The sequence below is a fragment of the Chiloscyllium punctatum genome, chromosome 38 (genome assembly GCF_047496795.1).
Source record: "Chiloscyllium punctatum isolate Juve2018m chromosome 38, sChiPun1.3, whole genome shotgun sequence".
Taxonomy (NCBI): Eukaryota; Metazoa; Chordata; class Chondrichthyes; order Orectolobiformes; family Hemiscylliidae; genus Chiloscyllium; species Chiloscyllium punctatum.
Genome location: NC_092776.1, coordinates 31,811,276 through 31,832,398, shown reverse-complemented (window position 1 = coordinate 31,832,398; position 21,123 = coordinate 31,811,276). Strand labels below are relative to the sequence as shown.

General features: G+C 39.6%; 2 protein-coding genes across 7 annotated transcripts in view; one reads left to right on the top strand and one right to left on the bottom strand.

Moving 5' to 3' along the window:
- The window catches only part of abraxas2 (abraxas 2, BRISC complex subunit), a 45,889-nt gene extending 36,530 nt beyond the window's left edge, over window positions 1-9,359 (bottom strand). Inside the window, exons 1-2 of the mRNA XM_072557539.1 lie at window positions 9,234-9,359; window positions 8,129-8,219 (exon numbers count right to left, since the gene is read on the bottom strand). Coding sequence (XP_072413640.1) covers window positions 8,129-8,219; window positions 9,234-9,305 — 163 coding nt within the window. The 5' untranslated portion in view covers window positions 9,306-9,359. The remainder of the gene's footprint in view (window positions 1-8,128; window positions 8,220-9,233) is intronic.
- Window positions 9,360-10,103: 744 nt separating this feature from the next.
- Window positions 10,104-21,070, top strand: eef1akmt2 (EEF1A lysine methyltransferase 2). Of its 6 annotated transcripts, XM_072557545.1 has the most exons (8): window positions 10,723-10,777; window positions 11,320-11,413; window positions 13,233-13,298; window positions 13,595-13,650; window positions 14,259-14,373; window positions 14,966-15,073; window positions 18,779-18,995; window positions 19,750-21,070. In XM_072557545.1, exons 5-8 carry the CDS (start codon window positions 14,275-14,277, stop codon window positions 19,842-19,844), a joined length of 519 nt encoding a protein of 172 aa, XP_072413646.1. In that variant the 5' UTR covers window positions 10,723-10,777; window positions 11,320-11,413; window positions 13,233-13,298; window positions 13,595-13,650; window positions 14,259-14,274; the 3' UTR covers window positions 19,845-21,070. The 6 variants fall into 6 exon arrangements, with proteins under 6 accessions (XP_072413645.1, XP_072413644.1, XP_072413642.1 ...); XM_072557544.1 differs by lacking the exons at window positions 10,723-10,777; window positions 11,320-11,413 and adding an exon at window positions 10,104-10,389; XM_072557543.1 differs by lacking the exons at window positions 10,723-10,777; window positions 13,595-13,650 and adding an exon at window positions 10,108-10,389.
- Window positions 21,071-21,123: the final 53 nt, after the last annotated feature.

Here is a 21,123-nt window from a genome sequence, read left to right as displayed (position 1 = left end):
CGTTCTCCCAGTGTCTGCGTGGATTTCCTCCGGGTGCTCCGGTTTCCTCCCACAGTCCAAAGATATGCAGGTCAGGTGAATTGGCCATGCTAAATTGCCCGTAGTGTTAGGTAAGGGTTGAATGTAGGGGTATGGGTGGGTTGCGCTTCGGCGGGTCAGACTTGTTGGGCTTAAGGGCCTGTTTCCATACTGTAACGTAATCTAAAAAAAAACACCTTTCCGATACGAAGGAGACCAGAATTGCACGCAATATTCCAATAGAGGTCTAACCAATGTCCTGTACAGCAGCAACATGACCTCCCAACTCCTGTACTCAATACTCTGACCAATAAAGGAAAGCATACCAAACGCCTTCTTCACTATCCTATCTACCTGCAACTCCACTTTCAAGGAGCTATGAACCTGCACTCCAAGGTCTCTTTGTTCAGCAACACTCCCTAGGACCTTACCATTAAGTGTATACGTACTGCTAAGATTTGCTTTCCCAAAAATGCAGTACCTCGCATTTATCTGAATTAAACTCCACTTCTGAGCCCATTGGCCCATCTGGTCCAGATCCTGTTGTAATCTGTGGTAACCCTCTTCGCTGTCCACTACACCTCCAATTTTGGTGTCATCTGCAAACTTACTAACTGTACCTCTTATGCTCACATCCAAATCATTTATGTAAATGACAAAAAGTAGAGGGCCCAGCACCAATCCTTGTGGCACTCCACTGGTCACAGGCCTCCAGTCTGAAATACAACCCTCCACCACCACCCTCTGTCTTCTACCTTTGAGCCAGTTCTGTATTCAAATGGCTAGTTCTCCCTGTATTCCATGAGATCAAACCTTGCTAATCGGTCTCCCATGGGGAACATTGTCGAATGCCTTACTGAAGTCCATATAGATCACATCTACTGCTCTGCCCTCATCAATCTTCTTTGTTACTTCTTCAAAAAAACTCAATCAAGTTTGTGAGACATGTTTTCCTACGCACAAAGCCATGTTTGGTATCCCTATTCAGTCCTTGGCTTTCCAAATACATGTACATCCTGTCCCTCAGGATTCTCTCCAACAATTTGCTCACCACCGAGGTCAAGATCCCCGGTCTATAGTTCCCTGGCTTGTCTTTACCCCCCTTCTTAAACAGTGGCATCACGTTAGCCAACCTCCAGTCTTCCTGCACCTCACCTGTGACTATCGATGATACAAATATCTCAGCAAGAAGCCCAGCAATCAATTCTCTAGCTTCCCAGAGTTCTAGAGTACACCTGATCAGGTCCTGGGGATTTATCCATCTTTACCCGTTTCAAGACATCCAGCACTACTTCCTCTGTAATATGGACATTTTGCAAGATGTCACCATCTATTTCCCTACAGTCTATATCTTCCATATCCTTTTCCACAGTAAATACTGATGCAAAATATTCATTTAATATCTCCCCCATTTTCTGCAGCTTCACACAAAGGCCGCCTTGCTGATCTTTGAAGGGCCCTATTCTCACAATGTGGAAAATTACCAGATATATCCACTAAAGGCAAAATAAAATACATTTACCACCAGGTAATTATTGGACCAATTACCACCCCATCAGTCTACTCTCAATCACATGATGGAAGGTGTCATCAACAGTGCTATCAAAGAGCACTTGCTCAGCAGCAGTAATGCCTCATCTGGGTTTTGCCAAGGTCACTCAGCTCCTGGCCTCATTACAGCTTTGGCTCAAACATAGACAAAACAACTGAATTCCAGAAGTGAAGTGAGATTGACAGCCTTTGACATCAAGGCCACATTCCACTGAAAGTGGCATCAATAAGCCCAGCAAAACTGCAATCAATGGAAAGCAGGGAGCAAACTCGCCACTGGTTAGAGTCATACCTAACACATAGGAAAAAAATTATGGTTTTTGGAGGTCAGTCATCTCAGCTCCACGACGACTCTGCGGAGTTCATCAGGATAGTGTATAGGTCCAATCATCTTCAGCTGTTTCAATGACCTTCCTTCCATCATAAGGTTTCAAGTGGGAATGTGCACTGATGACCAAACAATGTTCAGCCCCATTTGTGACTCCTCAGCTACTGAAACAGTCCATGTTCAAACACAACAAGATCTGAACAATATCCAGTCTTGGGCTGACAAGTAGCCACACATATGCCAGGCAATGACCATCTCCAATAAAAAGGTGAATCTAACCACCACCCCTTGACATTCAGATGTTGTTAACATCAGCCAATCAGAACTATCCTCCTCCTTGGGGTTACCATTGGCTAGAAACTGAACTGGACTCAACGCAAACAGAGCAGGTCAGATGCTAGGAATACTGTGGCAAGCAATTCACCCCCTAACTCCCCAAAGCCTACCTACCATTGACAAGGCACAAGTCAGGAGTGTGATGAAATACTTCCCATTTGCCTGGATGGGTGCAGTTTGACACCATCCAGGAGTAAACAGCCCACTTTGATTAGCATTACATACATAAGCACTCACTCCCTCCACCACCACCACCACTCAGTATTAGCAGTGGGTTCTATTCACAAGGTGCATTGAAGAAATTCACCAAATATCCTTAGACAGCGCCTTCCCAAACCCACACCCACTTTGATCTAGAAGGACAAGAGCAGCAGGTACATGGGGACACCACCACCTGCAGCTTCCCCTCCAAACCATTCACCATCCTGACTTGGAGACATATTTCCATTCATTCACTGTTGCTGGGTCAAAATTCAGAAATTCCCTCCCTAAGAGTATTGTGGGTGTACCTACAACACAAGGAGACAGCTCTTTCATCTTCTACAAAACATGCATAATATTGGAATTAAATTTTCGTGTCACAGGTAAAACAGACATCTTTTTAAAAAAATTAAGGGAAACTGCCAAAATGGAGTCTTCAAGTGTGAATCACAAGTTTGGCCTAATGGGGAAAGCAAATACCATGTTGGTCTTTACTTCAAAGGCATTATAGTATTAAAAGTAGGAAGATTTTGCTAAGACTATACCATCAAAATGATGTGCAGGTTAAGACAGATCATTACTGAAATACTGTGAACCATTTTGGGTCACTTATCTAAGGAAAGATATATTGCCATTAGAGGCAGTCTCGAGAAAGTTCACCAAGCTGATAGCAGGTACAAAGGGATCCCGATGAAGGCCTATTGCCCGAAACATTGATTTTCCTGCAACTCGGATGCTGCCTGACCTGCCGTGCTTTTCCAGGACCACACTCAACTCTAATCTCCAGCTTCTGCAGTACCCACTTTCGCCTTTATGAGGAATGGTCAAGCAGGCTGGCCCTGTATTTATTGGAATTTAAGGATGAGAGGTGACCTCATTGAAACAAGGAAGATTCTTAGGGGTCTTGACACATTGGATGTGGAAGATGAATATCAAACTTCAGGGCATAATCTCAGAATAAGAGATTGTACATTTAAGACAGATGAGAAGAGAAATTTCTTCTCTGATAAAGGTTGAGAATTTGTGGAATAATTTATTGCAGAGGACTGTCAAGTGTGAGATGTTATGAATATTCAAGACTTTAATCAGTAAGGGAACCATGGGTTATGTGGGAAAAGGTCAGAAAATGATGTTGAGGATGATCAGATCAGCTGAGATCTTACTGAATGACAGAACAGACATGCCCGACTGGATGGTCTACTTCTGCTCCTACATCATTTGGTCTTATGGTTTTTGGTGATTGGCAACCCAATTAGAGCACGTTAAAAAGTTGGGAATTAGATTAGATTAGATTCCATAGTGTGGAAACAGGCCCTTCGGCCCAAAAAGTCCAAACTGATCCTCCGAAGAATGACCCACCCAGGCCCATTTGCCTCTGACTAATGCACCTAACATTTTGGCCATGCTAAATTGCCCATATGTACGTAACCTGCACATCTTTGGACTGTGGGAGTAAACCAGAGCACCCGGAGGAAACCCACGCAGACACGGGAAGAATGTACGAACTCCGCACAAATAGTTGACTGAAGCTGGAATTGAACCTGGGTCCCTGGCACTGTGAGGCTGCGCTAACCACTGAGCCACCATGCCACCCCAAAAACAGAACTCACATCTTGACTCCTCAAAACTTGCCCATCGCTCAAGACACAAAGTTAAGATTGGGAATGGAATATTCATCATTTGCCTGGATGAACACAGCTCCAAGATTCAAAAAACTTGATATCACCCAGGTTAAAAGCAGCCTGCATAATTAGTGTCCCATCCAACAACACACAGCAACAGCCACATCCATGACTTGCAGTGCAACACCAATAAAGATTTCTTTGATAGCAACTATTAATCCAATGACCTCTTTTACCTAAAAGGAGGAGGGCAGTGGATATGTGGAAGTAACACATCAACTGCAAGTTCCTCTGAAAGCTACTCACTATTCTGACTTGGTAATATATATCCTTCACTGTTACAGGGTCAAATTCTTGGAACTTCCTCCCAGCACTCTGTGTCTCTACACAAGCTGGAATGCAGCAGCTGAAGAAGTAGCTCACCAGCAACTTCTTGAGGGCAATTAAGGAAGACAATAATTGCATTTGAAGCACACATCCCATGACCAGCTTTCAAGAATGAAGAATAAAAATAAGCCAGGCATCACAATTCAAAGAATAGCGTGTTCCCCAAAAAATCTATAGATCAATTATCTGATTGCACTGTGTGGAACTTTAAGACAAACTGGATGTGGAATGCAAACTAAGTTTTAGAAATTACTTTCTTGTAAATCACCTTGGATATCTTAACTAAAAAGGTGCTATTCAACATTTGAGAAAAATTATTAAGACATAATATAAATTCATCGTTCTCTTTTAAATAACATGCATAAAGTTCAGAGCTTGGCTGCACAGGTAAACAGGCATTTTTTTTTGAGAGTACAATATTAACTATCAATTTAATAATCAACTTTAGTATGCAGATTTGACAAATGTATTATTGACGTCAAAACAATAATGGTTGATTTTAATATGATCAAAAATATCTTTAATAGTTTCCATAATAGCAAGAACTTTCAAAAGCTAATTCGGGGCAGATGTTTGCAGGTAAAGGGGCAGCTCAAAAATGGAAAGCCTTCAGAAATGAGAGAACGAGAGTCCAGAGAAAGTATATTCCTTTTAGGATGAAAGGCCGGTAGGTTTAGGGACTGCTGGATGACTAAAGAAATTGAGGGTTTGGTTAAGAAAAAGAAGGAGGCATATGTCTGGTATAGACAGGATAGCTCGAGTGAATCCTTAGAAGAGTATAAAGGCAGTAGGAGTTTACTTAAGAAGGAAATCAGGAGGGCAAAAAGGGGACACGAGATAGCTTTGGCAAATTGGGTTAAGGAGAACCCAAAGGGTTTTTACAAATACATTAAAGAGAAAAGCTAACTAGGGAAAGAATAGGACCCCTCAAACATCAGAAAGACAGCCTTTGTGTGAAGCCACAGGAGACTGGGGAGATGCTAAACGAGTATTTTGCATCAGTGTTTACTGTGGAGAAGGACATGGAAGATATTTGCATATTGCATGCAATTCTGGTCTCCTTCCTATTGGAAGGAAGTTATGAAACTTGAAAGGGTTCAGAAAAGATTTACAAGGATGTCACGAGGGTTGGAGGATTTGAGCTATAGGGAGAGGTTGAATAGGCTGTGGCTGTTTTCCCTGGAGCATCAGAGGCTGAGGGGTGACGTTACAGAGGTTTATAAAACCAGGAGGAGTGTCGATAGGATAAACAGACAGTCTTTTCCCTGGGGTGGGGGAGTCCAGAATTATAGAGTATAGTTTTAGGGTGAGAGGGGAAAGAAAGGTATAAATGAGACCTAAGGGACAACTTTGTCCACACAGAGGGTGGTACGTGCATAGAATGAGCTGCCAGAGGAAGTGGTGGAGGCTGGTACAATCGCAACATTCAAAAGACATCTGGTATAGGAATAGGAAGGGTTTGGAGAGATATGGGTCAGATGCTGGCAAGTGGGACTAGATTAGGTTGGGGTATCTAGTCCGCATGAACGAGTTGGACTGAAGGGTCTGGTTCTGTGCTGTACTTCTCTATGACTCGAACAGCAGTTCACAGTTGAAGTCTTCAGTCCTTTTTCCAAACATCGGCAACTTCGGACTAAATTTCCCGTTGTGAACTTAAATATTGCCTTAGGTATTTTCTTGAGTGTAGTCTTATTGGTTACTCCATTAGCAAGCCAAACACCTTACTTTTATATACTGCCTGGTATTTATTAATACAATGGTGTTACACAAGAATACAATAACTGTACTCATTTTGATCAGTACATCCTTTACATGTACAGCTCTCCAATTTCATTGCAGCCTGATAAAGTAACTAAGGCAAGGCCAACACAAAACAGGCTTTGTTTTTCTTTTCACTGTCATACAATTCAATTAGAGTTTATATTTGCATAATATCTATACTCCCCTATGTTGGGTCACCTTGCTCAATATAAAGTAATTTTAAAATGTTCTCCCACATTCTAGTCATATGCATCTGGTTAAAACCTGTCTAACAATGGCTACTTAAAGCTGGTCTGTAGATGTTTATTTCCCTATTTTTAGGCTCAGTGTTCATAGCCACAGGGGAGGGTTTAATGTTAAAACAAATCAGTCAAGCACCTGCAACCAGGAACATTCAAAACAGTGAATGCGAGACATATCAACTACACAAACTTTTATTGGTGTCAGTCATTGTGAAAACAATTTAATTACCCAGATCATTAGTATCTGAAACCATATGACACCTCAGTGCTTTCTGAACAAAACACTTCTGCACATAAATTTTAATTTAATAAGCACAGTAAATAATATTCAACACTTTCCAAAAATAGCTTATGTTCAAAACATCAACTCTCCTGCTCCTCGGATGCTGCCTGAATGGCTGTGCTTTCCCAGCACCACACTTTTCAGCTCTGACCTCCAGCATTGGCAGTCCTCACTTTCCCAAAGTGGCCAACATTCTACAGCACAATGATTGCCTTTATATCAATGTTATAAAGTATTCATTGCAGAAAACACTAAGGCACTTAATTTTTTGTTTTACCTAAAATGGTCAACTTACTAATCGAAGTCTATTAAACCACAATGGATGGGCATGAAAAAAACTTTCCCCATTGTTTCTTCTGTAGTTCTAACATTCCTTTTAAGATTTGGGAAAACTAGTCATGCGCATTCATGGTACATACTTCACTCTTTAGTTTCTCACAAATTTTGCAGCAGGAAGCTCAACAGGTGCAGGACCAACTACTCTTTGCATATTTATATTAAACCAAAACAAAGATATAGAATGAGACTGACACCCCCATATGAGGAATCAAACAGCTTTATAATCACAACAGATGTTAATTCTAGCTTTAACTCTAGCTTTAAAAGAATCAAGGAAAGGAGAAAGAAAAGCTTGAATTCAGCTCATGTACTGACAGAATTCTAACTGTGCACTACATCTTTCACTGATTTGATCACTATGATAAATCAAACCAACATTTCTGCAATAGCTCAATAGCATCCATAGACTCGAAATGCAAACCCCAAAAAACTTATTTCAGATTTATTTGGATGTATCAATATTAAAAAGTACATTTACAAAAGCTCTGCAAATAATGCCTTCTACAAGCACGTTATTATCTGTGATATCTCACTGCATCCATGAAAAATCATACCATTTGGATAGATTCAGTTCACTTATTCCTCACCAAACATTACAGCTATTACTCCCCAGTCAAGATGAAATTGCTTCAAAGTTAACAACTTAAGCATCACATTTATTTCCAGCAGATTCGAAACAAAAATGAACTACTTTGTTGCAAAGGAAAATTAAAAACACTGCTAAAGCCAAATGCATTTGCTTAAAATTATTTTGACATTTTAATACTTCTTCCAATTTTTAAAGTTGATATAATGCACCATTAATGGTGACACTTGGATTATATTTTTTCAAGAAGCCTGGACAGAAGCTGAATTTAAAACAAAACCACTTTCCACTTTTTCATCAGAAGCTGATTGATAAATATTAATTGTTCTGATTATTTTCATTTTAAAAAATTACACCAGTAATACCAATTCAACAGAAAAATAGATATTTTCCAAATTCATAACTTGCAGCATGGATCAGATTGCAATCCAAACCTCTTGCTACCACTTTGATGTATAAGATTAGCAGACTTACCTATTACTTGCAGTAGCTCAGTGTTGCTGATCTGTGAATCACTAATACTGAAAGTCTCTAGTTGTTTCACATCTCCCAAAAGAAATCCTTCCTGCAGTAGAGAACTCAGTCAAATTAGAGCAATGAAAACAAAATGCAACTTTCATAAACTACAGAAGTAAATAAAAAAGTACTTTCAAGTAACAACCGTGCACTTTACTGATCCAAACTCTCCAGTAGATTAACATGAGAATAAAATGACAGTATTGACAGGCCTGTGAAAATATTGCTAGCTCAATTGTTTGATCAAGATAATTTCTAACAACTAGGTAAGTATAATTCACTTCTGACCATTTTAATACTAGATTTGATCATTAGAAACACTCGAGACTCAAATATCTTTCTGGCTGATAAAGAGATTCTACACCAACAATTTAAACTTCAAAAAAGTGAAGTTCTGACGAAATCTGAACTCTGTTCCTCTCTTCACACATGCTGCTAGACCTGCTGAGTATTTCCAATAACTTCCGTTCTGAATCAAGAAGACAGGGCCCGATTAAAACAAACTCACAGCAAAGGTATTTTAAAGTTCTACGAAGGTAAACCTCGTCGAAGCGCATTTATCACCCATAAAACTTTACATCCATTTACCACTTTCGCTGAAGAAAACCTTTGGAGAAATACATTTTAACGGAAAAGAAGAACCCGCAGAAATCAGAAACACAGCGAACCGAATGAAGAGGATTGTATATGCGTCAAGGCTGCAAAGAGGCGAGTCCTGGAACAGACTCTGACCAGAAACCCCAGCTGCAGAATGCACCGTTTAGTCACCGGTTTCCGGCACGGCGTTTGGGATGTGCGGGGGGTAGGACAGCTACCGCCAGCCGTCCCAACCCGGGTCTATCACAATTCCCAGGCTCAGATTCTGCGGGTTCAAGAATCATTTTCTTAAACAGACCCCGATCCCTCCTGCGAGGAAAGGCCGGGGTCTGGAGCGACAAGAGACACGGACTCGGCCTTTCTCTTCAGGAGCCCGAAAACACCCGCTCCCAACGAGCTACCGGAACCCGAGCGCTCAGCCGTGCTCCGAGGAAAGAGGGGAAACAGCGACAGCGCTGTTACCTACATGGTCCGAGGGGCTGTTGGCGTGATGGTAAACTAAAGAACTGAAAGTATAGCCCGAGACGGAGGCGGCCATCTTTTTTACAACCTTCCCACCCACACCCCACCGCGGCGCGGGCACTTCCGGTCCACGCACAGTCCCCTAAAGGTGGACAGCTTCCGCCCCGCAGTTTCCTCACTTCCGCCCCGTTGTCTCATTGCTGTGTATAAATTCAGGGCCTGGCTCTCACTTGAAGCAGTGCCCTTTGAACCACACTTCCCAAAGCCAAATAAATTATCAATGACGCCTAACTACGAGGTTTCTAAATTTATGATCTGATTATAAATTTCTCGACCATTCCCAGAATTTGCAGTTTCCATTCCTGCTAAGCCAAAGATGCATGTCCCAGATTGGGATCAGAAGTCCGTATCTCACAATTAGACAAGATGACAATATAATTTTGAATTTGACTAATACATTATGTTTTTATAGACTATTTAGTGAATCTCTCCACAATATGTTTGTAGTCCAATACTTTCCCTCTTTAGCACTTTTTGGGAATTTTAGATGGTAATATGACTTTTAGAAGGTTGAGATTCAAACTTGCAAGTCCTGGAGTATATTTTGCTTATCTTGTGGAACTCCAATATGTAAATAAAGTAATTGGAAGACGTTGGTACTTTGATGTTGCAAATGTATGTACATATGCTGACAATGTCAGGCACATAGTCGCAGTATTGTTGCTGGGTTAGTAATCCAGAGACCTGATCCAGAAATGTGTTCAAATGGGACTATGGTTGACTTTGAATTCTCAGGCTATTAATTAATATATCTCGACCATGAAACCGTGGATTGTCTTTATAAAATATATCTAGTTCACTCTGGAAATCTCTCATTCTAACGTGGTTTGGCCTGAATATGATGCCAAACCCACAATGCATCTGCCCTTTGCTGTGATCTAATAAGCAACAGCGATAAAACTGGCTCACAACCAGCTTCTCAAGTGTGTGTCAAGATGGGCAAGCTGGCTGAAATGCCAGTCATGTGTCGAGAATGAATTAAGTTAAGGAAATGAGACGGAATGTGAGACCATCTCCGCTGAAGAACAGGATTTATTTCAGGAAATAGAATTCCCACCATCTTCTCCAACAAGCATCTTTGACCGTGCAGAATTAAAGTGGTAACGTGCTTCCTTCCTTCAAGTATACAGTAATATAAAATTTAATCCGCACAATAGATGTTGCATTACTTTTAATTGTTGGCATAGTTCGATCAGCCGGTCATTTTGTTGGTTCTGTGCTTGATTAATGGTCGAAATCCAAATTTCTGACATTTCATAGGAGAAAGGAGGCGGCGAAGGCGTTAAGTGTTGCCAGTCATAAATATGGCGTCCACCGCGTAAGTCACACACAGTGTTTCATGCAGGCACTTCTTTGATGAGCTGGACTTCCTGGGTCAGTAGTGATGGAAGATGCTGGGAATCCACATGGCTGCGAGGATGCATCCTCTCAGAGTCAGTTCTCGTCTAATGATAAGTTCCAGCCTTCTAAACTGGGAACTAAAGAATAGTATGTGACAAATTGTTACTTGCTCTATATTGTTTGTATTTCAATTGCGAGCCCTGCGATATATAACTGCTCCAGTGAATGGAAAGTGACTAGAGTTAGCGCGGTACTTGCCGAAATTTCATGAAACGTATTCACTAAATGTTTCATTGATTGATTGCTCATTACAGTGAAGATTGATCCAGGTGGCTCCAGTCCCATCGTTCGCAGCAATGACCCGCCTTTTGAAAACCAGGACCCAGCCGCTGTATGGGGACAATCTTCCAACAAACTAAAACTGAGACAAATCACTTAATTGGCAATCACCCAGTTACTGTATTAGGACAAAACTTAGAGAACCGCAGGCCGCTCGACATTAAAATGCACCCTATTCACATCTGATTGCAGATGAGTAACGGTTCCCAAGAAGGGTAAAGCAACAACCTCACATTAATTGTACTCATTCCAGATTCTATGGTCACCATTCCGTTGGCAGGATAAACCAGATGGGAACACTGATTATGTTATTAAATCCAACTAATTCGCCATCCCATTACATCTTACAGCTGCCGGTCAACAACAGCTTGCATTTATAGCACCTTTTAACCCTTTACAAGATCAATTTTAAAACGAACATCAAGCTGCATTTGGAGATTTTTGGTAGGTAAACGTGAAAGGATGTTTTTAAAAAATGAAAGTAAGGTGGACAGATGTTAATTATTGCAGACTTCAGGCCTAGATAACTGAAAGCATAGACAACAAAACATCCACTAAAATTTAGAATGTTCAAGATGCCAGGATTAGAGGAATGCTAATATCTCCAGGGATTGGGGGACTGGAGATACAGAAATAGGGAGAGGGTGAGGCTATGGAAGGATTTGAAAACCATGATGAGACATTTAAAATTGGTATTTTTTTATTGATTTGAGAGCTAATTTCAGTCAGTGAGCATGGGATGGTTGAGAAACAGAACTTTGTTGCAAGTTAACACATGGGCAGCAGAGTTTTTGATGACATCAAATTTACTTAGGGTAGAATATTGAGCCCATGTGTTGTATTGTTGAGCCTAGTGCTCTGGAATTAGTTGCTTTCTTAGAGGTAACAAAGGGGACATTCAAGTTGGCAGAGTCAACTTTCAAAGAGTTAGGTGGAGCATGGATCCGTGCTGGGCTTTAGTAATTTACAGTAATGTCTCAGATAAAAATGCCAAGAGTATCTGTGTTTCCTTATGTAAACTAGGATAGGAAGTTAGCTGTAAGGAGGACACTGGTTTCAAAGAGATGTTAGCAGGTTACACAAGTGGGCAAGAGAGTGGCAGATAGTGGATAATCTCATATTTTCCCCATATTATAATCTATGGTAGATAGAATGTAAAATCAGAATGTTATTTAAACATAAAAATTTTTTAAACATTCACCCAATCTCTCTGTCTTCATTCAATTTTAAGAAAATGTTGTGTAGGTGATATATCTCAGCGCCCCTTGATGTCCCCAGCATCGTGGGGGCCATTTTGTTCACTTCATATGGAATCAAGCAAAGCTTAAGGACCCTGACAATATTCCAACAGTAGAACTGGAAGATTTTTGAAAAAAGGATTATATTGGAATTGAAATGTTAACTGTTTCTTTCTGCCCACAGATGTTGCCAGACCTGCTGAGTTTCTCCAGCTCATGCCATTTTTAATTCAGATCTCCATTGTCTACAGTACTTTATTTTTAATAAAACTTGAGGCTTCTGCTCTGGAACTAGTTGTGCTCTTAACCAAATGTTTTTTGTACATCCACAACACTAGCATCTATCTAGTAATGTAGAAAGTTATTGAGTTATGCTTTCCCTACAAAAAGGATATTTCCAATCCAGACACTTATAGCCGCATCAATGTACTCTTGATGATCAGCAAAATGATGGGAGGTCACATCAACAATGTTAACGCAGCAATAACCAGTTTGGGTGCTGACAGGAATACTTGACTTCAGACCTCATTAAGTCAGATGTCCTGATGGATTTGCAGGCTAGTCTCTGCGCATTAGTTCCAGCCACTGAATTAAGATCTGTTATGTTATCATTTCCAGTAATTATAAAATCATTTCTGAGCTTGCTGATAGCTATAACTTAAAAATTCAACATACATCCTTGGAGCGCATGTTTTTTTTTTTCAAGCTTGACTATTTTAGTGTCCATACAATGAAATGACATGACTGAGTATCGGCATCATCTTTAATCCAGTGCTCATACATGCTTCTTTTACAACAATGTAAAAGAATGATGGTAATGGTAATGATGGATACAGGTTTGAAACCCCATTCTGTTGAACTATAGTTTGTTCTTTTGAGGAAAAAAAATTCACTCTAACACTTAATTTTTAAACAGGGGAACTTGTGTTAAGTTGTGTGTTTTATTTTGCTCTTCTGCCTTACATTAATCCTTTGTAGCGATGATTTAGTTTTGAGTCTTTTCTTTCTTTATCTTCTTCTTATAGTTGGGATCATGCTTATGAAAGGGAGCTGCAGTCCTTTTATGATTCTGGTGATGTTGGTGAAATTTGGTAAGTTCCAAAAGTGAAAGAATATGAAGCTTTAGATAAGAATTAGTGAGGGTACCTTCTTATATCTCTTTTCCCCTCAGCCACTCCTCTCTTGGATTTTTATTTAAGAAAACAATTGTTTTTGAAACATTTTTAAAAAGACTATCTGTATAGTGTGATGTTTTTTAGTGCACAACTGTTGGGTCCATTGTGGGAACAAGGGAAATTTATTTGAATTTGCATCAAGCCCATGCTTAATGAACTAATGGTCATGTACTATCTGTTTTTTTTTTGGTGTGGCCACTCTCATGTTCCAGCAACTGTCTTCTTAATGTAGGCTCAAGGTGACTGCTGCCTCTGCCAGTGGCTCCAGGTAAGCAGCTCCCACCACCTTGAGGCACTCGGCATCTTTAATTGTACATCAATTTATGGTGTATAAATCCAGTCTTTGAAATTAAAGATCATGTTGAAAGCACGACATTGTTGTGACTCAGGTTTGGGACCTGAAATTCATCGTGGTGTTGGGTTTCTGACCCGACTGTTAATTTGGCCCAAAGTGTTTTTGTGATGATCAGAGTTTACTGGGTTGTGACTGCCTTCACTATGGAATCATCATTGCCACTCATTCTCTGAAGCTCATAAATCAATGAGCACTCCAGGCAAATATTCAGAGTTGTTTTGTGTCTTTGCACGGAAGATTTATGAATACCTTTTCAAGAACACTGTATTCATTCATGTTATAATTTAGTGCCTTTTAACTTCAAATATATAGTTTGTGGGGAAATAAACCTACAAAGCCTGTGAACTGTAAATGCAGTTTAATAAAGTTAGCATCTTACATGGTCCACAAACATCTTGTAGGTCTTGCAGATATATAATTTTCTGATTTATTTTCTTTGCTCTTGTTTTATTAACAAAATACACCAATCTATAATAGTAAATAATGATTGGTTAACAGTCACAAAATCTGTTGTCCTCTAGGTTTGGTGAAGAAAGCATGGATCGTATTATAACATGGTTGGCATTGCAAGACATTCCCAAAGATGCTGCCCTGTTGGATATTGGGACAGGAAATGGGTATTTTTTGATTGAACTTGTAAGTGTGTTTTCTGATTTCAAAATACATGACTAAAGTCTGAGTCATCATAAAGTAACTAAGCTCTGCACCCCCCCCCACTCCAGCTACATACCCATTACCTATATCTTTGCTAGAGTCCTATAAATATTATAACCTCACCTTTTTTGTTACATTCATCTGTTTCTCCTTCTCTGTTTCAGTCAATCTTACAGCTTCTGTGTCTCTAATTATTATTTTAACTCCTTCCCCAGGATTTCTATTCTGTTAATCCCCTCAACAGCTTCCTTTATGACCAAGGTTTTTATCCTCCTATACCTCTTCCTCCCATAAACCTCAAATCTAGGCCTGTCTACTAGTTATCCAGTTCCCTGCAAAGTGCTTTGAGATATTTATGTTTGTAGTAAATGCTATAAATATGTAAGTTTTTTTTTCAAATTGCCCAGTGAATACTAATTTCCAACATTTTTAGTTCCTGGCCTGTTGCTTAGCTGTGTTTTGGACTGTCAGGTCTAGGACACATTTATCAGTTATATGATACATGCATGTGAAGGCAGCCTATATATAAAGTATATTCTGAGCTGATTAATGGTATTCAATTTCTTTATTTCAGGCAAAGTCTGGATTTACTAACCTGACTGGAATTGATAATTCTCCTCCTGCAGTGGAACTTGCTAAAGCTTTTGCTGAAAAGGAAGAGGTGATGACTTTGAAATTACAGGTCAGGATTTTAGCAAACATTTCCTTCTGTTGGTTGCCAGTTTTATGGCTATCAAATTTACCTTTCTTCTCCGTTGCTTTTTCTAATTATTTAACTTTTTGCTGGCCCCCACAAGAACTGCTATGGCATTCCGAATCCTGAAAGTCCACATACAACTTACCCCATGTTTCTGCTAGCATCAGACTTTGACTGACAGCTGAGAAGGGATGGATATTATCTGTGTTGACTTAACAACTAATTATCCGCTCAGAAGAGAAACATATTGGCCTTTTTTCAGGTAGCTTGAAAAAGGCTGGGAATTTGCACTGCTCAAACAACCCTAATAAGAGCCTGCATCTTACTTCCTCTGGTGAAGCATGGATGTGTTGTGTTACAAGGGTACTCCCTTATGAATTTCCGACTTGTCACAAGCCATGAATGGAGGATAACTTCCCTTTGTGAGCTAGCCCTGTCACTTTTCACATGTTGAAGACCGTGACAGCCAATGACTTGGTTGTGATTCTGATGATACAGCATCTCACTTGTCAAACTGCTTGTTTATTCTTTGTTGCCAATTGAGTTGTCTGCTGTTTTATTGTAATGCCTTAAACTTTCCGGTTCTTACACCCCAAAAGATACTTTAAATATAAATGTTTGGGAAATGGTTGCTGCAATTTCTTTTCATGCATTTATTCGTTAAATGCTTTATCTGCTGATGGTTTCACCACTTCCTTCATTGGTCAAACTGGGAATTATTTATGTGGGGTGATGTTCTACATATTTGCTAATATTGTTGCAGGGTCCCGTGATAGTGGTTATGTTGTCATCCCTGTCTCAGGAATGGAACATTTAATCATGACTTGGTATTCTCAGAGCTCAAATTAAACTACATGAGAGAACAATTGATGATAAAGGAAATCTGTGTGATATGAGACCGTTATATAACCTGAGGCCTTCAAAGTGGAGGTTAAAGCACTACAGTTAGAGATTGATTCCCATTTTATCCTAATCCAAATTTGTTTTTTTTTCACTGAAAACGTTAGGGACAACTTGCTTTGAAGTATCACTACTTCCACGCAAGAAGGCATCTGTGAGAAGGAGGGACGGGATAAGGTGGAAACACAGAGAGAAAGTGATATGTTAGCATTGTGAAACAAAAGAATGTTTGGAAAGCAGAGAGGGAAGTGGTACAGAAGAGGGTGTGAGGCTTGAGGAGAATTCCAATCTTTTGAGATCATGCAAGACCTGAAGCAGAGGGACGTCCATATGGTAGGGCAGGGCTGGTTGGCTGGGCAACAGAAATAAGAATTTTGAATTCATTGTAATAATGCAATGGAGTTCAGGGGAGATGGGATGATGGGAACATGTGACTTGGAATATATGGGAATTTGGCCTGTACATAAGTTGAAGCTTATGATATGTTAGTGTTAAGATGTAGGATAGTAAAGCCTAGCTTTAAGGTGATGACAACATGGGTGAGAGATAGAGAATATTACAAACGTGGACTAAATTGAAATGGGAGAAAGCTGAATTTGGTATTGAGCATATTATAGAGATGTTGTTGGCAGCTAAGGGGGTGAATTTATTTTGCTAACAAGCAGTTGGAAGACATTTTGGTGCATAAAATACCACTTGTCTGAGACACAATGCGGTGTTGAGCTTATGACCATCTTCCCTTTGATATGGGCAGTCAATACTGGCCCAGCCAACAATACCCATTTCCCATGAACAAATAAAAGAAAAAGTCACCGGTTTATTGGACGCGGCATGAGGTTGAACTGGTTGTCCCTTTGTTACATGTTGGCACTGACCCATGTTTGAAGAAAATGTCACCAAAGGGCAGCAACGTAGTGAAGAGAAGGATGTAACTGAGATGGTTGTGCAAACAATGTGGTTCCAGCATTGCCTTAGCTGACAGGAGAAAGGGGAAGTTCCTCAGACTGGATAGCAGAGGAGATATTGCAGTATGATGAAATAATCATTGATATTCAAGGAAACAGAAGTTGAGGATGAAAGGAAGAGAAAAAGTAGCCACAATCACAAATGCACAAGATAAAATTTATGTGGTCTCAATACTATGGAAGCTAAATTAGATTGATTTGAATAAGGACTGTTGACAGAAGTAAGAGCCTATTGGTGCAAGATATTCCAGGATTTTTGTGAACAAAGGAAAATATTTAAGTATTGTTTAAATGATTGAAGGGATTTAGATGTTTTGTTGTTTGCACCTGTGATATGGCAATGCAGAATTAATTGCTGTTCCAATTGCCCAAAAGGCATTAAAAGTCAAGCATATAATGGTTGACTGGAGTCAGATATAGGTCAGAGAAGTAGGGTGGAACAGATTGACTAATGCCTTCAGGGAAGGTAATCAGTTGAGTATTTATGACAATCTGGCAGATTTGATGGCAACTTTCTGTGCTAGCCCACAAATTACGAGGTTTATAGAATATAATCTGACATGATATGATCTGAAAATTTCTGGATTGCAGTTTAGATACCATCACCATTAGACTATTGATCCCCACAAAATGCGTTTCACAGGCAAAAAAAAAAGTCAAACAAGGATATCGGCTATTGGGTTGAGTTTGAGCATTCAGAAGCAGGAATGGAAGGGGCTTGAAAGAGCAAGTTGATGGACTTCATGGATGATTGAGTTGAAGTTAATAGTGAAGCAATGCAAAGAGTAAGCAAAACATATTTGGAGAATAGGTGGGGCGAATCAGGAGAGAGCAGGGTGTGGTTTGCAATGTCCAGAGAAGGCAGCAGCTTCAATGCAATCAGCCTCAAGTTTGACCTTTGAATACAGTGAGTTCTTCATGTTTTGGCTTGTAATGGTGGCGGAGAGGAATCTGAGAATGTCAGCCATGGGGGAATGGAATTTGACGTTATGCTGTCAAGTGTTTGGAGGGACAGGGAGTTGACTTGTACGTTCCTGCAGAGGAGGATTAGCTGGTTAGTTGGAATGAAGAGTTAATGCAATTAAAATAGATCTTTGGGTGTAATTGTTTCATAAATTAAGTAGAGTAATTACACTAAAGTTAATTGCTGGTAACATAACACAAGAAGGAGGAGTATTCTCATGCCAAGTTTATTTTTAGTCTTTGCAAGCTCTTTGTCTGTGCAGGAATTCTAAGCATTTCTGAAGCATGCTACTACTAAAGCTCTGGCACTAACTAATTGTTTTAAGCGCAACAGACACTGATTCTGTATCTGCACACCTTTGTGATTAAGTTCAGTAAATAATAGAATAATTTAAGGCACTTAGACATTGGTTGTGCATAGTTCCAGTGAATATAGCAATAATAATTTGTTGCCGGGCGTACTTTTTCTATAATCCTTGCTACCAGTAGGCAGTTTTTGCAATGAAATTACACTCACTTTAATGAGTTATAATAAACTGTTCTGCTTTTAAGAGGGTTATATGCCAAATATTTATCAGAGCCAGTTTTATTGGTCCGTCGTGCACAAATATTTTACCATAATGACCAGTCATTCCAGCTGGCCCCACAGGTGAATTTATGGGTAATACTGATAGCTACAGTTTATAGCTAAGTAATTTTATTCTTAAGTGTTTCTGGAGAAATGTGACTAATACACATGAAAGGGAGAATTCCATCGATTTACCTCCCAACACCCACCACTCCCTTGAGTTGGTGCCAAAAGACTAGAGCAGTTGGAACTTATGAGATTCTATTCTCAACATGACTTTCCTTTTGTTTTTAGGTGGCAGACATTTTGCACCCATTTCCTAATCTTTCTCAGTATGAAATTTGCATCGACAAAGGCACTTTTGATGCCATTAGCCTAAGCCCTGACGACCCAGCTGAAAAACTGAGTTTATATCGGCAAGCCTTGCATAGTGTCCTGAAAGATGGAGGCCTTTTCCTCATAACAAGCTGTAACTGGACCAAAGAGGAACTCATCAGCCATTTCAATAAAGGTACAACATTTTTATCATTTATTTCACTGGTATTTTGAATTTCCAACTTTGTTATATTTAAGTCTAAGGCTGGTATTCGTTAACTAAGGAGCAATAGCTTTGAAATCATAATTTATCATTGTGGCATTTTTATTTCATGCAGTGTACTGTTTCTGTGAAGTTTGTGAAACTGAGATACTCTTGTTTGAAAGAACAGTACTTGATATAGACTGTGGAAGAAAGTGCGTAAGTGCCTGGCACTAAGACATCTTTGATTTACATCTGTCCTATTATCTTTCTGTCACCTAATTTGGTTCCTTCTCAGTGCCACAGACCATTCCCTCCTAGCTATACCCTTTCAGGAGCCTGTCTTTGCCATGTCTCAGGTGACCACCGACTGCGATCAAATAGCAAGAAAGAACCTTATGTGCTTCTCTCTGATTTCTTCAGCGTATTAAATACGTTTATCCCCCTCAGCGCACTCGCTCTGAGGTAGAAATATTGCAAGATGATCCCTCAGCACATCTGCTACATCAAATTAAAAGAACATATGACTTCTAGCAGACCCTCATATAATAACATATTAACAACGGAGAATGCCATTAACTTGTATCAGGCTTAGGCAATTCTTGACCTTCACTCTTACATTTAACATCCTCTTTAATGGATTTAATTGGGCAAGTATTTGAGAAGTATGCTTTAAAGTGTCAAATTAACTTTTTTGACTGGGCAATTCAATAGCCATGAAAAATTAAACATATTTGTTTTATTCCAGGATTTGAGATGCTGCAGGAGCTACCAACACCCAAATTCCAATTTGGAGGCAAGACTGGAAATAGTGTAACAGCACTGGTTTTCAAACGGAAATGATGTCAGGATAATTGCAGAACATAAGACTGAGTGGTCAGCTCCAAACTACTGCTCTTCTCAGACCAGAATCACTTAAACAAGTTATAGTGCTCCCATGAGATGAGCATTCCTGTTATTTATATGTTTAATTTCACGATTTTTGGCATTTCATAGGCACTTCATTGTGAAAACAATCATTTTCAGTCTGAACTCAATCACTCAACAAAGCCTGAAGTGATAACTAAAAGATTTGTGCAAAGGTAGTCTGAATGGACGTATAACTTTTCAAGTGAAGATTATTATTCCTCTCCTTTTGCCCCATTACAAACAGCACACAGCATTCAAAGTGTACCAGTGGCCTCTAGTGGTAGCAGACTGGGAGTACATGAATCAGAACTGTCACATTCATGCTGGCTGTTCTGAGCAGCAGAAGTAGGACATTCAGCTACCAAGTCTGCTCATGCTTGGGAAAATCAACAAATTGCAGTTCAGTCACTTATTCCAAAAGTGCTCTGAATTCATTATTGCCTTATTTTGTATCACGTTCAGAAGCTGTATTAAAAGACATCAGAACTTTTTTTGATGGATAAAGATAAAATAGAGATAGGTGCTCAAAATCTGAAGCAAGCACAGAGAATGTTGGAGAAACTCAGCAGGTCTGGTAGCCTGTGTGGAGAGAAAACAGAGCTAGTGTTTCAAGTCTAGTATGACTCTGGACTAATTCTGTTTCTGAGTCAGCAGATGCTGCCAGATCTGCTGAATTTCTGCAGAGTTCTGTTTGTTATTTGTTCTGGTGCATGTTACATGTCAGAATTATTGTGGGTGTTTTCAAATCTACAAAGAACATTGGCTAAATCTTTAAGTTTGACAGCAAATGTGATGTGTTTGCATATTTAAATGTTGGCATTTACAAGTTAATATACCTTGGTGTGGATGGATTGAGAGTGACAGTCATAAATATGGAAATTTCCTTATCGATAGAGCAATTCTGAAGGAGAATCAAAAGCTAACGCTGTTCTTCTCTCTCCACAAATGTTGCCAGAAATTGCTGAGTTTCTCCATTAGTGTTTGTTTTCATTTTTTTGGAAAAGCTTATTTAATTTATAATGAACACTTGAGAAGCTGGAGGTTCCTGATAGAAATAGTAATATAAAGACTGGAATGGAAAGGTGGGAGAAGAAAGTCACAGCTTTATGTTGATTTTAATACTCTCACAATAAAGTGCAAGTCCGATAGTGTTAAATATATGTCCTAGTATGTTTTCTTTTGTTCCCAAGCATTCCTGATTTTCTTTTTTCCC